The 19,994-nt window shown below is 39.5% G+C and overlaps 1 protein-coding gene across 4 annotated transcripts in view; it reads left to right on the top strand.

Moving 5' to 3' along the window:
- The window catches only part of POLR3B (RNA polymerase III subunit B), a 114,387-nt gene that overhangs the window by 57,593 nt on the left and 36,800 nt on the right, over nt 1-19,994 (top strand). For all 4 annotated transcript variants that reach the window (XR_004372225.2, XM_032769691.2, XM_032769692.2 and 1 more), the window contains exons 17-22: nt 3,504-3,578; nt 4,368-4,466; nt 8,232-8,359; nt 15,749-15,958; nt 17,680-17,838; nt 19,381-19,498. Coding sequence is in view for 3 of the 4 variants with exons in the window: in XM_032769691.2 (XP_032625582.1) it covers nt 3,504-3,578; nt 4,368-4,466; nt 8,232-8,359; nt 15,749-15,958; nt 17,680-17,838; nt 19,381-19,498 (789 nt within the window). In the remaining variant the exon portion in view is untranslated. The remainder of the gene's footprint in view (nt 1-3,503; nt 3,579-4,367; nt 4,467-8,231; nt 8,360-15,748; nt 15,959-17,679; nt 17,839-19,380; nt 19,499-19,994) is intronic.

The following is a 19,994-nucleotide window of genomic DNA, read 5'->3' as shown; positions in this document are numbered from 1 at the left end:
ACAGTGAAATTTGACTATCAGATGGCCAATTGATCTTCACGCAACTTTACAAATCCCTTCTGTTTTCCGACCATGGCAGGAGCACTATCTGTTGTCACACAGTATTTTTCTGATGTCAACTCCTTGTTGTTCAAAATGGTTTACAAAACTTTCCAGTATGTATATCTTCTCCCTTTGTTGTGCCAAGCAGGGGTTTTAGGCAAGAAAGTTCCTCTTGGATTTCATCGGAAGCATAGTATCTTGCATCAACTGCCAAATGTGGAACGTCGTTTATATCCACACTCTCATCAACTGCAATACTAAACACTGCTGTGTCATTCAGTGCAGTCGTCTGCTTTTCCTTAATATTTTCTGCCATTTCACTTATGCATCTCTCAATTATTCTGGCAGAGATGAGCAGTTTTTATTCTTGACATGATTGTATCTTTATTTGGCAAATCATTGAACAAAATCTCCGAACTGCTGAGAAAAACTTTTTATATATATATATATTCCCCATCTGTAAACGGCTTTCCGTTTTTTGCAATGCACTGTGCAATCTTGTAACTTCCTTCTGTAGCTTGATTTTTACTTACACTTAAGCTTTTAAAAACACTACTTTGCTTCTCATAGGCTACTACTGTCTTTTTGATTGATTCAGTCTTGTCTGCTTCGTCAAGAAAAGTTTTCTCATGCTTCGTTTCAAAATGTCGTTGAACACTTGACGTGCGACAAACAACACTTTCATAAAAGAAAGCACAAATAGCACGGTCCTTCTTTTCAATAAAACCAAATGCGTCTGTCCAAGCAGGCTGAAATGATTGGACATCTAGCTTCACTTTCTTAGGAGCTGGCATTTTGTCAAATGTTCCTTTCAACTCTCAATGGGGAAAAAAATGGCGATAGAAGGCAGGCACAAGGTCAAATGCAGTGTGGTCTGAGATAAGCAATTTTAAGATGGGGGTGTTGAGCTGCACCCCCTTTTCCCTTGTGTGCAAACCTCACTGTCCCAGGCTGGGAACAGTGGGACACAGCAGGGAGGCTGCAGAGCAGTGATCCAAGGCCAGGAGAAGAGCCCAGGGTGACCTGCAGGGACTCCAGGCCAGAAAGCAGGCTGAGCAAGGCTGGAGATCTAGACCTGGGCTGGCAGGAGGTCAGCAACTGGAACCCCAAATTGGCAGCTGAGGTGAGGTGAGCTGGCCCCGCTAGGGCTGAGCAGAGCCGCAGGCCTGGACCCTGTCTGGAAGGGCGCCTGCGCAAGGTAAGTGGGGCTGCCATGGCGGGGACCCTGGCTGGCAAAGAGCCACCAGTGGGAATCCCAGAGCAGCGGCAGGCTGAGCGGCTCAGCCTGCCGCGGCTCTGGGGTTTCAGCCACAGGCTCCTGCCAGCTGGGGTCTCAGCCCCCTACCAGCCTTGGGTTCCTTCCCCCAGGCTGGCAGTGGATGCCGAGTGGGACTGCGGCAGGGGGGACCCCGGCTGGCAAGGGACCAGCAGCAGGAATCCCAGAGTGGCTGCAGACTGAGTGGCTCAGCCCACCGCTGCTCTGGAGTTTCAGCCGTGGGCTCCTGCCAGCTGGGGTCTCAGCCCCCTGCCAGCCTGGGGTTCCTTCCCCCAGGCCAGCAGTGGGTGCTGAGTGGGACTGGCAGAGGGTCCCTGGCTGGCAGGAGCGGGCAGCAGAAAGCGCCAGAGCGGCGGCAGGCTAAGCAGCTCAGCCCGTCCCACGTGGCATTAAAAATTGGCTCGTGTGCCACAGGTTGCCGACGCCTGGGCTAGATAAAGGTGTCGAGGGGATGTACTTATCTTCTTTCATTAGAAGAAAACATGTCACGCTATTTTGACTTATTTCTGTAGTTCCCATTTGACAAACATAAACGAAAAACGTTTCTGCCCCGAGAAGCTTACAATCTACATTTGAAAGAGAGCACTTGAATTCACATAAGCGTGCTAGGGAAGGGAGAGAGGTGGGTTGCCAAAACAAGCTGGGGCAGGAAGACACGGACAAGAACATCTTACAGAAAGGTAACAATGTTTTGAGACTGTAAATAGCTATAGTAATTTTAGTTCAAATACATATTATTCATGTAATGTTGGTGCCTAAAGACCCTGTCACATCAGAGCCGCCTTGTGCTAGGTACTTCCGTACATAATAAAAGATGTTCCCAGCTCCAAAGAGTTTAGGCTCTAAAAGACAAGGCACCTCAGAGGGGTGAACAAACAAGAAGGGAGGGCAGTTCACAGTTCATAGGTAAGTCAATCAGCAGCAGTACTCATGCCTAAAAGTGGCAATCGCCGTTTCTAGTAGTGGTAGCTTTCTTTTATAAACCAAACATGGTGGTTGATGCAATCTGAGGCTTTCCAAAGCCTCAAAAATCGTTCCATCATCAGTATATTTGTGAGCCAGCAATAAGTCAGACCTGTCAGGGATGGTTGAGTAGTATCCGCAGACAGGAATGAACTCAAAGGCAGAGAAATTAACTCTCCAGTTCACACACTACGAGTACAAATCAAACTTCAGATCTAGCGGGCCGGCAAAACATCTGATCTGTGTTCCAACTAAAAAAAGGCAACATCAAGTGAAATAATGTGGATTTCCAAGAAAACTTACCCAGTTCACTTTCCTGTGAGTTTTTTTTTTTTTTTTTCCTTTGCAATTGTTCAGATCCTCCTCTTAACAATTTAAAAGCGCTCATTAGCCCTCAAACAGCTATTTGGACTTCAGAGCAGACTGCACAAGTATCTTGTACTTATTTGCTGCACTCTGCAAGAGCAACTTGTCCAAATAGCAACAGCCCTTGACGTTTTGATCTTGCATGCCATTCTTTGTGTCAGTGTTTCCTCGTGGTGGTGAAGCTTCCAGAGATTCATGTGCTGCTAAAAGTTATAGATTAATCTACTGCAGCACATAGTGAATGCTCTTTGTATTTTATATCATTTTAGGTAACAGTTAGTAGCAAAATGTGTCCTATTCAAACTTAAATATATATTTGTTGAGCACTGATTGTGCTCAGCGCTGAACAAAATACTGATATGTAAACACCTCCTCTCAAGGAGTTTACAACTATTTTTAGTCTGGTACTGTTGAGAAAATTTAAATATTTCAAATCAACCAATTTAATAATTTTGTAGGTTTAACGTATCTACTTAAAATGTAGTTCTAAACTTTATTTTAATATGTCATATGTATCTTTTAAAAGTAACATTTGTTTATACTCTGGGGGGAAGTTGTATATGATGCATAGATTTCTTGCACTGGTAATATAAAACTCAGATTTAAAACAATCCAAGTTAATGGCCTGGCTAATTATAGCTGCATAAATACATTAACCAAATGGCAGATAAATCTACTTACACTTCTACTTCTTTTAAACGAGTACCATGTTTAAGAAGATGTGTACTTCTACGTCTGCACTTGGTTTCCAAAAGTGGATTTACAAACCAGCTATCATATGCATTGAAGTTACCTTTAATTTATATTTATATTAATTCTGTGTATATCCACTCCAACATTGCTTTTTCCAATTTAGACCCTATATAATTGTAAAGAAGCAAAAACCTGCAGTTACAGACAAGCATATGGAAGAACTTGCTCAGGGATACAGGTAAATTACTCAACAGGATTGTCTGGCCCCCACTCCTCTCCATCTGTAAATGTAATAACAATATGCCTTGACTGAATTAAGACCTCTATTGTGATATTGCAATGCTGGTTAGATGTTTACGGGAGAAGTCTGCTTTCACATCTAAATGAAGAATCAGAATAGCAGATATGTTCTGCTTTTTAAATCTAATACAAAGAAGTCATGACTCTTCTTCTGCTATTGATTTGAGGTTGTGATATGTGGTTATTAGAATAAATGTATAACCTAAATTTTTAAAAGCAACTAGTGACTTTTGGTGCCTGATTTGAGACCCCTTAGAGAGTCTTTCGGAAAATGCTGAGCACCCACTCTCTGAAAATCAGGCACCTTTAATCAGGAGTGTGAGCTTGGGCTCTCAGAAATTGAGGCATTAAAAATCACTAATCACTCTTGAAAGAATACACACGTCTGAAAGAGAAGGTGTATAAGCATCTCAGTTCAGTTTCTAATCAGTTTTGCAAAATCATGGAAATCTGTTAGTCCATCCACAAAATATGCTTACCTTTTATGATATGATGAAAATATTAAAGTTATTTTAAAAAAGAATCCCCCTGAAGCAAACAAGTAAGATTGTTTTTTCTGCTTCAAATATTTAGAGAGAATTCTCAGATCTGTGTAACTCAGTGCAGATAAGGACCACTTGTTTAGTTTGCTTTCCTTACAAAAGTCCATTCCTTTTAATAACTTTAACTTTATTTTTGCATATGAATAAAATGTTTCTCAGTGTGTGCCTTTTTTTGGCAATTACAGGAATTTTGAAGATTTTTTGCATGAAGGCCTAGTTGAATATTTGGACGTGAATGAGGAAAATGACTGCAACATTGCACTGTATGAACATACAATTACTAAGTAAGTATACATTCAAACTAAATACTGGTACAATAAAAATATGTATATTATAACCTTCTTCCTTTCTGTTCTCTGAAATATAAGTTCATTAACTATGTTTAAGGCCCTACCAAATTCACGGCCATGAAAAACATGTCATGGACTGTCAAATCTGGTCTCTCCCTATGAAATCTGGTCTTTTGTGTGCTTTTACCGTATCCTATACAGATTTCATGGGGGAGACCAGTGTTTCTTAAATTGGGGGTCTGCCCAAAAGGGAGTTGCAAGGGGGTCAGAAGGCTATTTTAGAGGGGTTATGATATTGCCACCCATACTTTTGTGCTGCTTTCAGAGCTCAGTGACCGGAGAATGGTGACTGTTGACCGGGCACCCAGCTCTGAAAGCAGCACCCCACCAGCAGCAGCGCAGAAGTAAGGGTGGCAATACCATACCATGCCACCCTTACTTCTGCACTGCTGCCTTCAGAGCTGGACGGCCAGAGAGTGGCAGCTGCTGACTGAGGGCCCAGCTCTGCAGGCAGCACTGCATAGGTAAGGTTGGCAATACACACTATGATGCACTGTGCCATCCTTACTTCTGTGCTGCTGCTGTTGGCAGTGGCTGTGCCTTCAGAACTGGGCTCCCACCCAGCAGCTGCCACTTTCCAGCTGCCCAGCTCTGAAGGCAGCGCCACCACCAGCAGCAGCGCAGAAGTAAGCAGAGCCCTCCGGACCAGTGGCCAGGACCTGGGCAGTGTGCGTGCCACTGAAAATCAGCTCGCAGGCCGCCTTCGGCACATATGCCATAGATTGCCTACCCTTGGTTTAAAATAAGAGTGGGGGAAAGCCAACAAGTGTGGAGGAGTACATGGTTTGGACAGAGACCTCACTTAGAGGAAGACTTGCTAAAGCACATATTCTATATCCTAATACAAAGGAGAGAGTAGAAGTTGGTAAAGTATAGATAGGAACTGAAAAGGAACAGTCAGGTGAAAGAGTCCCATTCAGTTATATCACATGAAGGCAGACAATTGACAAATTTTATAAGTGCTTGTATAAAAAAGCTACAAATCTAAGTACTATGATGGATGAACTTGAGTGCCTGGTATTAAGTGAGGCTATTGGTATAATAGACATCACAAAAACTTGGTGGAACAATGAGACCCAGTAATACTGGGGTACACAATATATAAGAATGACGGAGTAGGTCACCCTGGCGGGGGAGTGGCACTATGTGTAGGGGGGAAAATCAGTCAAATATAATAAAAATCGGAAATCAAATTATAGCATAGAATCTCTATGGATAGAAATTCAATGCTTGATTAATAAGAGTATAGCAGAAGGAATATACGACTGACCCACCTGACCAGGATGGTAATTGTGAAATGCTCTGGGAGATGAGACAGACTACAAAAACAAAAAGCCCAGTAACAATGGGGGATTTTAACTATTGCCTTATTAACTGGATACATGTCACCTTAGGACAGGGTGCAAAGATAAAATTTCTAGACACCATTGACTGTTTCTTGAAGCAGCTAATCCTGGAACCCACTAGGGGAGAAGCGATTCTTGATTTAATCCTAAAGGTAACATAGGATCTGGTCCAAAGGGTGAATACAGCTGAACTGCTCAGTAATAGTGACCATAAAATAAAGTTTATCATCCTTGTAGGGAGGAAAATATCAAAGAAACCCACCACAGTAGCATTTAACTTTTTTAAAAGGGGAACTACACAAAAATGAGGAAGCTACTTAAATGGAAATTAAAAGGAAGTCACAAGAGTGAAATACCTGAAAGCTGCATGGAAACTATTTAAAAAATCATTATAGAGGTTCAAATTAAATGTGTACACCAAATAATTAAAAAAAAAAAAAAACACAACGGTATGAGGACCAAAGAAGTGCCACCATGGCTGAACAGCAGAGTAAAAGAGGTGACTAGAAGCAAAAAGGGATCCTTTAAAAATTGGTTTCAGAGTAGCAGCTGTGTTAGTCTGTATCTGCAAGAGCTGCAGCTCACAAAAGCGTATGCTGAAATAAATTTTAGTCTCTAAGGTGCCACAAGTACTCCTGTTCTTTTTTTAAAAAACTGGAAGTCAGAACCTACTGTGGAAAACAGGAAAGGAGCATAAGTTCTGGGAAATCAAGTGCAAGGATATAGTTAGGCAAGTCAGCAAAGAATTTGAAGAGCAACTAGCAAAAGAAACGAAAACTACGAGCAAATTTTTTTAAGTACAAGAGAAATAGGAAGCCTACCAAACAATCAATGGAGTCACTGGTTGATCTAGTTGCTAAAGAAGTGTTAAGGGAAGACAAGGCTCTTGCAGAGAGGCTAAATAAATTCTTTGCATCAGTCTTCACTGCAGATGATCTGAAGGAGATTCCCACACCTGAGCCTTTGCCTCTTTTTGTCACATTTAAAAAAAAAAAAATCTGAGACAGTATCCCAGATTGAGGTGTTGGAGAAGGTTTTGGAACAAACTAATAAATTAGACAACAATAAATCACCAGGACCGGATGGTATTCACCCAAGAGTTCTGAAGGAACTCAAATATGGAATTGTAGAACTACTAACTGTGCTAGAATCATAGAGTTAGAAGGTACTGCAAGAGTCATCTAGTCTAACTCCCACGTAACCTATTACTTAAATCAGCCTCTGTACCAAATGACTGGAAAGTAGCTGATGTAATGCTGATTTTTTTAAAAAAAAAAAAGTTTCAGAGGCAATCCTGCCAATTATAGGCTGATACAGGGCCACCCAGAAGGGTAGGGGCAAATGGGCCTGCAGGGGCCCCGTGAGCCCTGGCCTGGTGGCAGAGGGCCCTTCAGTGCTGCCGAAGGTGCAGAGTGACTGAAGGGCCCCCTGCGGCCGAAGACCCGGACCATCGCCGGGTGAGTACAAGCACCGCAGCTTCCCCGCTTTGCCCCAAGCCCCCTGAATCCTCTGGGCAGCCCTTGGCTGGTAAGCCTAATTTCAGTACGGGAAAACTGGTTGAAACTGTAGTAAAGAACAGACACATAGATGAACATGGTATGTTGAGGAAGAGTCACTATGACTTCGGTGAGCTTGGGGATTGATTTCCATTTACAAATCTATTTGAATTTTTTGAGGGTGTCAAGGATGTGGACAAGATTGATTAGTGGGTATAGTATATTGGACTTTGAGAGCTTTTGACATGGTGTCACACACAAGGCTCTTAAGCAAGGTAAGCAGTCATGGGATAAAAGGAAAAGTCCTCTCTTGGATCAGTAATTGGTTTAAAAGTTAGAGCGTGGGAAAGGGCAGGAATAAATGGTCAGGGTTTCACAACGATTGAGTCCAAGTTTCCATCTTTCTTGATAGACTGTTAGCTTGTTGGAACATGTAATCAGAAGTGAGAAAAATACTTCTCTAGAATTTTTTAAACACTCTCTCTTTCTGGGCATTCTTATGCAACCTCCTTTTTTATTTTGTAGTTTATATTAAGCACCACTCATATATAAAATAACATCTATTTATATCTTGTTGGATACTTTTTTTTTTTCTATTTGCCCATGTAAAATTGTACCCTTCGTCCTTTCTGCCTCTCTGCATTTGGACCCAATGAAAGCCCAAATTAAAACTTTGAATAAAAGTATATTAGAATTGGTCATTGAGGCTTTTAGGTTTTACTCACTTAAATTTCTCTGAATGGTAACAAATTATTTCAATTTAATTTATCAGACTTCACTAAAATGAATTCAGTAAAATCCTATCATTCTGCTGTCTAAAGGTGTAATATAACCAGAATGTGTGTGTTCTTTTTAAGAGATACAACACACTTGGAGATTGAACCTTTCACGCTTCTTGGCGTCTGTGCTGGGCTTATTCCATATCCTCACCATAACCAGTCCCCAAGAAACACATACCAGTGTGCTATGGGGAAGCAAGCAATGGGTAAGATTTTTCTGCTTTAAGATTGGAATGTTGTCCATTTTAAACATCACACAACCTAAAATACTACAAATATTCTTGTTTACTAGATCATTTTAAAATGTTTCAGAGGAAATTAGAACATTTCTTATGAGCAATGGCGTAGCTGCCAGGAGAATTGACTTTGTTCAAATTTTCATATGTTTTTGTTTGTTTAAGAAATAGCTTGGTAAAATGGAGTCCAATTTTCTGGGATTTTCATACTTCAAAAGAATTTGAAAAAACTATAACACTATTGTTCCTATTTTTATAACAGTCATTACTTTCAAGTTTTCAGCATAGCTGGAAGATTGGCAGTGAGTGTTGTTTTTTTTTCTTTCTTTCTTTTTATACTACAGTGTGCTGTGGGTTTCCAAACAAAAAAGAGGGGAAAAAAGTGTTTGCACAAAGAGAGTGAAAGCACGGAGAACTGATTTTTCTCTGAATAGTTAGAGTACTGCTGTATTTTAATATATATTCATTAAGACTCAGTACCATGGCACTAAGAATTTCTGCCTTTTCTGGTAAGGGAGCGTACTTCCTCAGTGACCTCTCTCTTCAGAATATAAAATATTGTGGCTTTATTTTGGGAGACACAGTTATGGTGTCATCTCAATGAAACAAGAAATGAAGTTAATTTTTTAAGCATGGGTTTTTAATTAATAATAGTTGGTATGGTTTTTTTTAACTGCCGTCTTACATTAGGTAGTTCTAGTTTTGTCATTTGATAAGTAGCTAAACCACCATTAACATTTGCTTATTAACTTGCGCACCTAACTACTGTACTGTTTTTTGTCAAGCCACAGCAAGTCCCAATGAAAATCTGAACGGCACCACATCAGTTCAGTCTGCCCTGTTCAGACTTCAGCTGTACGTTTCAGTTTTACATTTTGTGTTTGACAAGTTGAGATTACCGTAAAAGAACCCCATGTGTCATGAAAAAAAGATCTCTTATGTTAAGTTTTCAAAATCATTTGTTTTGTGATGTGACTCCGAAATTGAAACAGTAAATGTTTTGTGAAAATCTTCTAGGAGATTTAATGAAAGAATAGCTGCCTTGTACCTAATGGTCAACTTTAACGTGTCAAAATACTTGTCAATTAAAATAGCAAGAGCTGCATTACCACCTTAAAAAAAGAAAAAGTCGAGGCAATTTTTTTTCCTTTACAAGTTTTTTTTTCTTCCCCTAAAGAGTCTCTATTTTATGACTATTAGTCTCAGAACGTTTGGTTAGTTACCACACACAGTTAAGCAGGATCAGTGTGTACAGAAAGCCAATTCAGTATCTGTGGAGTTCTTTTGTAGTTTTCTGTGTGAAGGTTTTTTTTCTCGTTTTGTTTTGAGTGTCATTTGCAATTCATTGTCTGTGTTTTCTGAGGTTGGTGTATTCAGCTGCTTTGACCCTAGGTCTTGCACATTTAGCTCCTTGGATACAATCCTCTGACGTTACTGCTGATGCTAGGAACACAAAAGCCACTGAATATCTTTAGCAATAAAAAAAGCCTTTGTTTTGGTTTGTTATTACAAAACACCTGACTCCAAAGAATAAGCAGTGAGATAAAAGCACATTTTAAAAGTTGGCACATGACCTGGCTGTATGTTACTTTGTACACCGAAATATCGGCAAACACCCTGAGTCTTTATGAAAAGCTTGTGTACGCTATTTTTTTTAAAGTGGAGGTGATATCTAGCTATAGAAGATTGTTACATATGCTTGTAGATTAGCTGTATAAAATGAAACCTACAGGATATTCATGTAATTGATTTAATTTGTTTGCATATATTTTTGTATTTACACAAATGCTGACAAGTACTTCAAACTTCTGTTGTTTGTTTTGCGCTTTAAAATGTTCTCCCTCTCCCCTACTGGCTTTGCATAGCCATATGGAAGGACCCATGTCCACTCACTCCCTGTGGTGTCAAGAACTGGGAGTACTGAGAGAGCATGCTACCTCCCTAGAGAGAAGGTGGGACTTGTATTGCTCAACACTGATTGCTCTGCTGATTTGAGGAAGCTGTATTGACAGGCTTTGAAGGAAGTCGTCAGTCTCCTCAATCAGAAACATAGTAATATCATGGGTGAGAGAGGATGAGAAGCAGTGATAGATTGACCAGATCCCTCAATTTAGGAATTAAATTAATAATGCAATATAACGGGCAATGTGTAGATTATTAAAATCTCAAAGTCAGCATTTCTACAGGATAATGCTAGTAAATGTACTATACTGAAAAATATATTTCATGAACAGAATGAGTGTTCTTGTTAATGTGCCAGTGCACTCAATAGTAGGTAATACGGAATTCAGTCAAGTGGTGGGAACACATTTTATCCAGAGGAGGAACAGTATGATGCATGTAGCATAATGCAGGGATGGGGGTGTTACCTGTACTTAGGTTGCAAGTACAGTTATGATTGCAAGGTCTTCTAATTGCATGTGCACATTGCAGTACAGAAATAATTTCAAATTTAAGACAATGGTGTGCTATTAAGATTATAATTCAATACCCTGTATTAGTAATGTTCCCTTTTGTGGCTAGCATAATGCTATAAAGGAGCAAAGACTCTGAAAATAGAGATGAATAAAACCTGTTATTTATTTAATGCGCAGTAGCACCCAGGAGTCCCAGTCATGGACCTGGACCCTGTTGTGCGAGGTGCTGCACAAACACAGAATGTGGTCAGGAAATGCAACACTTTTTTATGTTTTTTCTACTACAAAGTCAACTGCATTTTATTTATATACCTCTACCGCGATATAACGCAGTCGTAGGGAGCCAAAAATCCCTACTGTGTTATAGGTGAAACGCCGTTATATTAAGGTAGCGGCGGGAGGGCTGCAGTGGTGATTTAAAGGGCCCGGGGCTCCCTGCAGCAACCAGAGCCCCGAACCCTTTAAAGTGCTGCCGGAGCCCCGCTGCTACTGCGCTATATGCAAATCTGTGTTATATCGGGTCGTGTTATAGTGGGGTAGAGGTGGGGTGTGCGTATAGTCTCTCTCTGTGTCTGTATGTGGGTATGGAAAGCAAGATGTGCATATTAATAATTCTAATATTACTCACATTGAAGATACATAATGTTTTATCAGTCCAAATGTCAGAATATAGGTGGTTTTAATGGAAACAATTTTACAGGCCTGGTTATTGCCTTCTGTCCTATGAAGGCTATCATAAAAAAAAGTGGACAAAGATGACTTCTACTCAGACGTCTGCAGATAATTCTTCTAGTACTAGGAACAGTTACCCTCTACATGTTGTCAGTTGCTCCTAGAGAACTGTAGAGGTCCCTGATGACTGGTATATTACAGGGCAAATTTAGTACCAATTCTCAAATGGGCTGAAGAAGGAGATTGCAACTCTGGGAATAGAGCTTTTTTTTTTTTTTTTTTTTTTAAGGTAACATCTGTGATGTATTTCTTAATGTATTGAGAAGTAAAGTGTCTCAATACTTTCTACAGCAGTTTATTGGCGAGGGATGGAGGGGGAAGAATACAAACAAACAAACAAAAGCAAAACCAATGTGGGTTATTACTGGTCTGTACAAGCTATTCTTGGGTTCTGCTACCAGCCATCAAGGGACAGCGTTTGTGCTGCACACTGTGCATTCTCTTTTACCAGATTTTCGCTCTATGGATGGAGGCACAGTAGTGCCTAAACTGAGCCAGGCTTTTATGCTCTGTCATAATCTCTAACAGGTTGTGGTTCTCCCCCTCCACCCTCCCAAAAGGGATCTTTCAAATACTAATTATCCCAGCCAGGAAACACCTAGCATGTAAAATTCCCAATGAGCTCCGTTCTATCAGCTTCATGCCCCTGCAGAAAAGAAGGAATGGAAAGTTTGCTGTGAAGTAAATGGAAATACAGAAGTACCAGCAATCTGTTCTTTTGGGACCCACAAAAATACTCCCTTTTGTTCATATTTAAACATAGTTGATTGTTTGTACATTTTTTGAAATTCATTATGCTTTTACTTTGCTTGGCTTTTTGAGGCAAGTAAACAAAATTCCTGATCCTTTTAGAAAGTAGACATAAATGTTAGTGGCTTCCTTCTTTCCAGCACCTGCATACAGGCCTTGTTGTAGCACAGCAGACCTTGGGGAGGAAAAAAAACTCCTATCTCTGTAAGTTTTGGATGGGGTTTAAACAAACAGAGGAGGCTAGTGGTTTGTCAGCCAGGGGAGGGAAGGCATTCTGTGACTGTGCACTGTGAGCCAGGGTTGTGATTCCCAGCTCTCATACCCATTATTGCACTAGCTCAGTGAGAGAGCACAAGAATAAATAGTAGTGTAGCCGCAGTAGCACAGACAGCAGCAGTGAGTACATATCCACAGGGTTCGAGGTGGGTTTGTATGCAACCTAGGTAAGCTATGCTGTCACTCCCCATGCTATTGCAGCTATAGTACTATATATGAAAGGTAGCTCTCATTGAACTAATATTCATACTAGTTCAATGAGAGCTACCTTTTGTATAGGATGCACCCTTTAAGAGTGGTGACTGCTGATGTATTGCACACTTACATTTCACTTTTATGCTTGAGTGAGTTTTCCTCTAATCCAATTACATTCCTACTCGGGCATCTCATCCCTCCTTGCTTTTTTCCTGTTTCTTTGTTTTTATTGTGAGTACTATTGCATCCATGGCTGGGAAAGCTAACTGTATGTATTGGTGCTCAAAAATATTGCCATTTAATTTGTCTTTCATGCCCATTCATATATGTAAGCAAAAAAATAATCTAGTTAAAATTACCTTCTGGTGTGATGAAATACCAACTTCAAAGGTAAGGAATATCCATTCTGAAAGAGAGCCATAATATTCACGCCCAGTAAATTTCCACTAAAATTTCCCAAGTTTTGTAAATGCATCACTCACAACTTTAGAAAACAAGGCATTTTCTCTCTGAACGTTACTAAGATTGCAGGTATATGGTTGGGCTGTGGTTGAACACCATAAACCTTGGCCTCTTTCTTGGTTTCCCTGTTTGGCCACTGGAACATAGCAGATATAGCCTGTAACACAGGGATTCTCACACTCGGGGTCTCAACCCCTCAGGGGTTCATGCAGTTATTACATGGGAGGTCACAAGCTGTCAGCTCCCACCCCAAACCCCACTTTGCCTCCAGCATTTATAATGGTGTTAAATTAAAAACACTTTTTTATATATTTATATGGGGGGGGTTGCACTCAGAGACTTGCTATGTGAAAGGGGTCAACGCTACAAAAGCTTGAGAGCCAGTGCTATAACGTAACGAGAGCATAAAACCCTTAGGAGGTAGAGGTGAGGAACGATGTGTATGTGTTTCACAGCCACGATAAAAGTGTATTTCTCATTCAGGAACAACTTCTACTGAAGAATCGAGAACTGCATTTAGAATCACCTGAAAACTTAATTTGTTTGAGTAGTAAGCTCCACAGATTCAGCCCACCCTAGAAAAAAAGGATTATTCAGATAGAGGTGGAAATGAACATGAAAAGTTTTGCATTTATTTCATTGGGGGAAATTATCCCCATGCTCTGCAGTAGGAGAAACTTCAGTTTTTCAAAGTGTAGGAAAGTAAGACACGTTGTCTGAAAAGTTGTCTCAGTGGGTAGGAACTTCAGGGCGTGACTGTTCCATGGTGGTAAATGACAGGCCTGATTCTGTACCCAAGATGCAAGTGAGGCTGAAGTATCCAGTTCTTCCCCCTCCCCTCCCATTGCAAAGTGAAGGAGGAGAGGAGCAGCCTCTGCCAAACTCCCCGAACAAATGGTGAATCACTCTTCTCCCCGAAAAGAAAATAAATTGGTCACCAGTAAGATGCCAATGAAGACATTTATCACCTATGCTAAGTCCTCACTTGCACTCTAGGACACTCTTCAGTATTGACACTCCAGAGCTCCACAGCCACTTAGCAGACTCCAGGAAAGAGCAAGAAATCAGTAGAGTTTGTGGGACCCAGCAGAGACGGCTGCCATCTTCTGCTATAGTATTTCTCTGTCCCTCCCTCTGCCTTGGGAAGGGGACTGTGTTGGAAGTGTTTTGTGACAGTCAATATAGCATCGAGGGGAGGGCAAACCTTGGGAGTTGACTATGACAGTTGCCATTTTAGATACTTGTTTTATGGTTTTTTTTAGTATTTTATCAAATATAGATACTTAGTGCAAGTATTTGTGTATAAAGCATATTTGTGTATAAAGCATATATTGTCATAACTCTAATAGCAGAATTGTGTTTTGGTGTGTTGTTTGGCAGCCCAAAATCTTTGTTTTGCATTTCTTCCAACTGTAGCAACCAGTCCCTTTGGAATAACTGCAGGCAATGCAAATGTTTTGAAAAACTAGCCCACGGGGCATAACTGCTAAATGGTTTTTAAACATACTTTGTATTTAGTTCTTGAAGATCATAAGTTATAAATGACCTGGAGACATAGCACAGGGCCTTGCACAACAAACAGTAGTAACGTATGAGTGCTTTCACTATTGTTCTGCTACACAACAGTTTATGTTCCCCCGCTGGGTATTAATTATTTTTTCTTCACAGATTTCAGAAGACACTTTGGCAGTCTGGTGGGAAATGGCCAGAATCTCAGTATCAAGCTGGGAGGTCTATACAAAGTGTTGAATTCTGAACCGTAAATTTAAAAGTAATTTCATGTAAAAAGACAAATAGATGGAGGGTGAACTTCTACTGTAGGCCTACCAGCAGTGACTCCTCTGATAACTTCAGAAAGTAAATCTGTCTTGGCTGCTGCTAATTGCATGCTTTATTCATGCTTTCTGACATTCTAACACACACCATTGAACTGATGATTCCCAGAAAAGGAAGTAAATATGATGTGGAGCTCACAGATGCTGATCCAAAGCCTCTTCAGAGTCAATGGGAGTCTTTCCATTTATTTTGATGGGCTTTGGATCAAGCCCACAGCCTCTCTCAACAACTGCAATTATTAAGAATTAACAGAAAACCGTGAAAATGAACTTGACTTTTGTTGATTTATTCAGGGCTAGAAGTTTACCAACCTGCTCTAGTTCAGAGTAACACAGGCACTTATCTTGGGGTTTAGTTTGGGGGCTTTGGTTTTGTTTTGATTTTTTATTTGTTTTTTGTTTTTAATTGATCAGGATTTTCTTGAGGATCTTTACGTTAGAATCTTAAAGCCATTTTAAATCTTTTTTAACAAAAAAAATTGAAGTTATTTCAGCACAATCTCTAATAAGAATTGTAAGGTTTCTGGGTTTTTTTGTTTTTCCTGTTTCTTCTGAAGACCTTGCATTGCCAGATATGTTACCTACATTTGTGAAATGTCGGATTGGTTATTTTACATGTTGGCAATTTACATCTAAAATATTTCAAGTAGTAAAATAAGCTTTCATAATATTTCTTTTCTTTTTAAATACAGGTACCATTGGATACAATCAACGGAACAGAATTGATACTCTTATGTATCTGTTAGCATATCCACAAAAGCCAATGGTTAAAACAAAAACCATTGAACTGATAGAGTTTGAGAAACTGCCAGCTGGACAGAATGCCACAGTTGCTGTGATGAGCTACAGTGGTTATGATATTGAAGATGCTCTTGTCTTAAACAAGGCCTCCTTGGACAGAGGTGAGAAGCGGCTGGGCGTATTCTTTGTCATTTGTGTAAAGCAAGCACAATAACCCATGTTTTTATTACATTGCATGCTTATTGAATTCATATTGCCTGAATTAAGATTAAAACTTTTAAAATTAGGAAATCAACTTCGTAAAATGCTTTTTTTCTGTAAATATAGTGTGTGGGGGGGTGTCTGTGTGTACATATATATGTGCCTGAACATGATGTGTTTGTGGTGAAATTACACAAGATGCTTGTTAACTGTGAGTATAGGTATGATGAAAACAAATGACTGACTTTTGACCTAGAATAACAAGGCATAAGCTATACTTTTTCAAAAATATTTGTCTTGCATAAAGTTTAATGGGTTGCTGTGGGGCTTGCTTTTTAGATGGTGACCTTGGCCTTCGTTTGAGCCTAACAGAGAGAGAAAAAAGTCTGATTCTTTTCCCCAGTATTGCAAGCAATAGATGAAATTAGACTTTTGAATGTATTCAGCAGAAGAAAGAGAGCATGTGTAGTTTTGTGTCATTATGAACTTAATGCTAGAGGAAAATAATGCCAGCAAACAAAATAGAGAAAAACAAATATCTACGTCCTCTTTAAAATCTACATAGTTCAGTCTGTTTTAAGTGGGAAAACATAGTTACCTTTCAATTAGTGTGTAAGAAAAATTTGTACTACTGCCTGCTGTTAAACATCACTCATTCTGCACATATTCTTCAGCACTGTTTAGAATCAAGAATAATTCTCACTTTGAGTGAGTTAGTTTTAGTATCGGGTGGCCAAAACCAGACTCTTCGATTAGTTCATTCTGTCTCCCTTTTACCCCTTCCTTAACACGCCTCCTGCTTGTTGCTAGGCAGCAATAATAGTATTCCTAGACATGTATCTTTGGCATTAATGTCTGCCGCACTGAATTTATGCCTTTCTTTCTGAAACAAGAACAGGCATGATTTAAAACTGAATGTTTTCCTTTCTGGTAAACTGGTAACATTTACAGAGAAATCTAAAGACCATGTGATGCTTGTCAGGAATTACTTGATGTAATCTAATGATAAAGACATACTGTAAATGGCTACAGCTATCCTTCAGATAAAATATAAGTTTACTAGAAGACATTGCTCCTAGATGACTATATTTCTGAATATGGGACTGATAGGTAAGATTTGTAAACCAGCTATTGCTCCCGGGAAAAGTTTTCTAAAGAGCACACAGTTTTTCATCTAATAATCCATTTTTTGTGGAGACATGTATAATTCAAACTTCCTTTTTTGTTTGTTTGTTCGTACTTAAAGAACATGGGGAGTACATGAAACAACAATGAATAGGCACTTTCCTGTTGAGCAGACAGCTACCACTGAAAGTTTCCAGTAAAATCTTTAGCTATCAGCACAATGAAAAGGAAAAGATGTGCCAAACTTCTCCTTTTAAATCTGTACAGCTTTAAAATTGGGCCATCATCGTCAAATGCCTTTGATATATCTGAAAATATAGCGTGTGATCCGATTTTTAAATTGTCAGCTTCTTGAGGCCAAAGACTTTTGTACAATGCCGTACTTACTGAAAGTGTTCTAAAAATAATCCTTTTTTGGGTTTTAGCTATTACATATATTTGTTTCCTATATTTTTAGCTAAATTAACCATTTTTAATTTTCTTTTGAGAACTGCTTGATTATAAAATGATTTCTGTACATTTATTAATTTGAAAGAGGTTCTGTGTTCTATTTTAGGATTTGGAAGGTGTCTTGTGTATAAGAATGCCAAGTGTACGCTGAAGCGCTACACAAATCAGACATTCGACAAAGTGATGGGTCCAATGTTGGATGCAGCTACACGTAAACCAATTTGGCGTCATGAAATTTTGGATGCTGATGGTATATGCTCTCCAGGTATATAAGACGTTCTACCAATAATGATATTTGAATTTTATCTTTTTGGTAGGAGAAATTAGCATTCATTTTCTTATAAATTTACTTTAAAATGTTTGCACCTTTTTATTATTTCATATTTCTTAGAGTACTCTATCTTTTTAGTGGACATTTGAAAGCAGAAAGTTATAGTTAAGAAAATAATCTGGTACCTGTGACTGCATTTTTTTTAATATGCAGAATGAAAATGAAGCTCTAAATTTAAATTAAAATGTCTGTATTTTGACACCTCAGAAAATGATAAAACTGTATTGTTAAAACAATTCTCTCACTACTTGTTTTCTTCCTCTTAACTTTCCTAGTCTTCACATCTGTAATATTATTGAACTTTTACTATTTAAGTCTCTCTTCTGTCATCAGATCCACATCTTTAAAATGTGTCCCTTACGATTTTTGCATGTATCATCTCTACAGCTACCAACATTTGGAAACAATTAATAAGGATGCTTGGGGAGAGAAAAGAGACTCCTTTTAACTCTCTAAAAGTATGTTTTGGCAGGACAGAGTGGGAAAAGGTTAAATATACCCTTATAATGAACAATGTAGATAGGTATACCTATGTAAGAATGGTCCTGCAAATATTGGGGATCTTTTAGTTAGGAAGTGGCCTAAAAATTAGTCTGGGATCCAGTGGTAGAACAATTGTAAAAGCCACTGCATTTAATTTCAACACTGAAGCCCTGAAGGAAATCTTATTCTAAAAATGTACCAATTATGCTCTTTAAAGGCACTGGAATATTTTTAAGCTCTTAAAATGTTCCTGTTTTCCCTGGTAACTTTTAAAAGTATTGGGATAGAGAGGATTGTACCTGGCTCCAAATGTAAAGCCTTAACTATAATGGCTAGCCAAACCCAGTTTAAACTAATTTAGCCTGAACAGTCAACAAACATAAACTAAGCTTCAGTGCAGATGAAGGCGAAAACATTGATGCCTACCAATGGGCATGCTGCAGACTTGGTTGACTTTTTTAAATGAAGTGAGTGAAAGAGTGGAAGGAAGAGGAAGAAGCTGGTAAAGGCAGAGGGGGAGAGGAGAAGGTAATGGTGTCATATGTAATTTTCTTTAGAGAATTATGCAAGTGTCCAAAGTATGAAGATCAGCTACCAAAACATATCAGTTTTACTCCTGCTTATATAAAAAAGAAATACCGGTGTAGAGGAGTCACAGTATTTTAATGGAAGATAACCCCCAGATCATCTTAAATATTTTCTTGGGTCCCTAGTACCCTGACATATTAAGTGGTTATCAACTTAAAATCAGCTTGAGTTCCCTTTTTTGGGGTAGGTCCTAATGTGATTCCTCGATTGTGATATGTCTCTTAAGCCAATATATTACAAATATACCAGACCTCATTACCCTTGCACCTTGCTCAATTCATCCTTTCCCAGTGTACTTGTCATTTGAAATGTTATTAAATGTATTTCTGAATATATGTAGAAGGTCAAAAATACTTGCATGATGTTTGTGGATTTTCTATTTGTTTGTTTGTTTTCTATTGTAAGGTGAAAAGGTAGAAAACAAACAAGTGCTTGTGAACAAGTCCATGCCAACTGTGACCCAGACTCCTCTGGAAGGAAGTAATGTTCCTCAACAGCCACAGTATAAAGATGTACCAGTAACGTATGTCACACTATGATCTCCTACTTTAAAATCTACAAGTGAGGAAAGGAAGGACAGGTAGCAGATGCTCAGCGCTGGAAAAGTAAAAGGCATAAATTTTCCTTAGAAGTTAGATTCAGTACCACGGGCCAGACTTTTCACAAATTTGTAGGTGCCTAAAGATGCAGATAGACACCTAGTGGGATTTTTCAAAAGTTCCTAGACGCTTAACCCCTGTTCGTTTTGGCCCCCTGAAGATTGGAGTTGGGGTGGCAGCTAGAAACTCCCTGCAGGCAGAAAGTAGGTGGGTCATCAGGGCCTCTCCCAGATTACACTGTAAGAGGAGGAGCTGGGCACCCAAGGTTTGGTGTTTGGGAGTGGGCAGAGTCACAGGTTGGGGACATGGGGGTGACAGAGGAATATGAGGACATTGGTGGGGGAGGTTAGAGGTACATTCAAGGGCAGGGCACACGTGGGTAGCCACAGAGTTAGTAGGAAGCAGCTGCTCCCCAGCCAC

Source organism: Chelonoidis abingdonii, chromosome 1, assembly GCF_003597395.2.
Source record: "Chelonoidis abingdonii isolate Lonesome George chromosome 1, CheloAbing_2.0, whole genome shotgun sequence".
NCBI lineage: Eukaryota > Metazoa > Chordata > Testudines > Testudinidae > Chelonoidis > Chelonoidis abingdonii.
The sequence above is the reverse complement of the archived record's forward strand: the minus strand, read 5'-3'. Positions and strand labels throughout refer to the sequence as shown.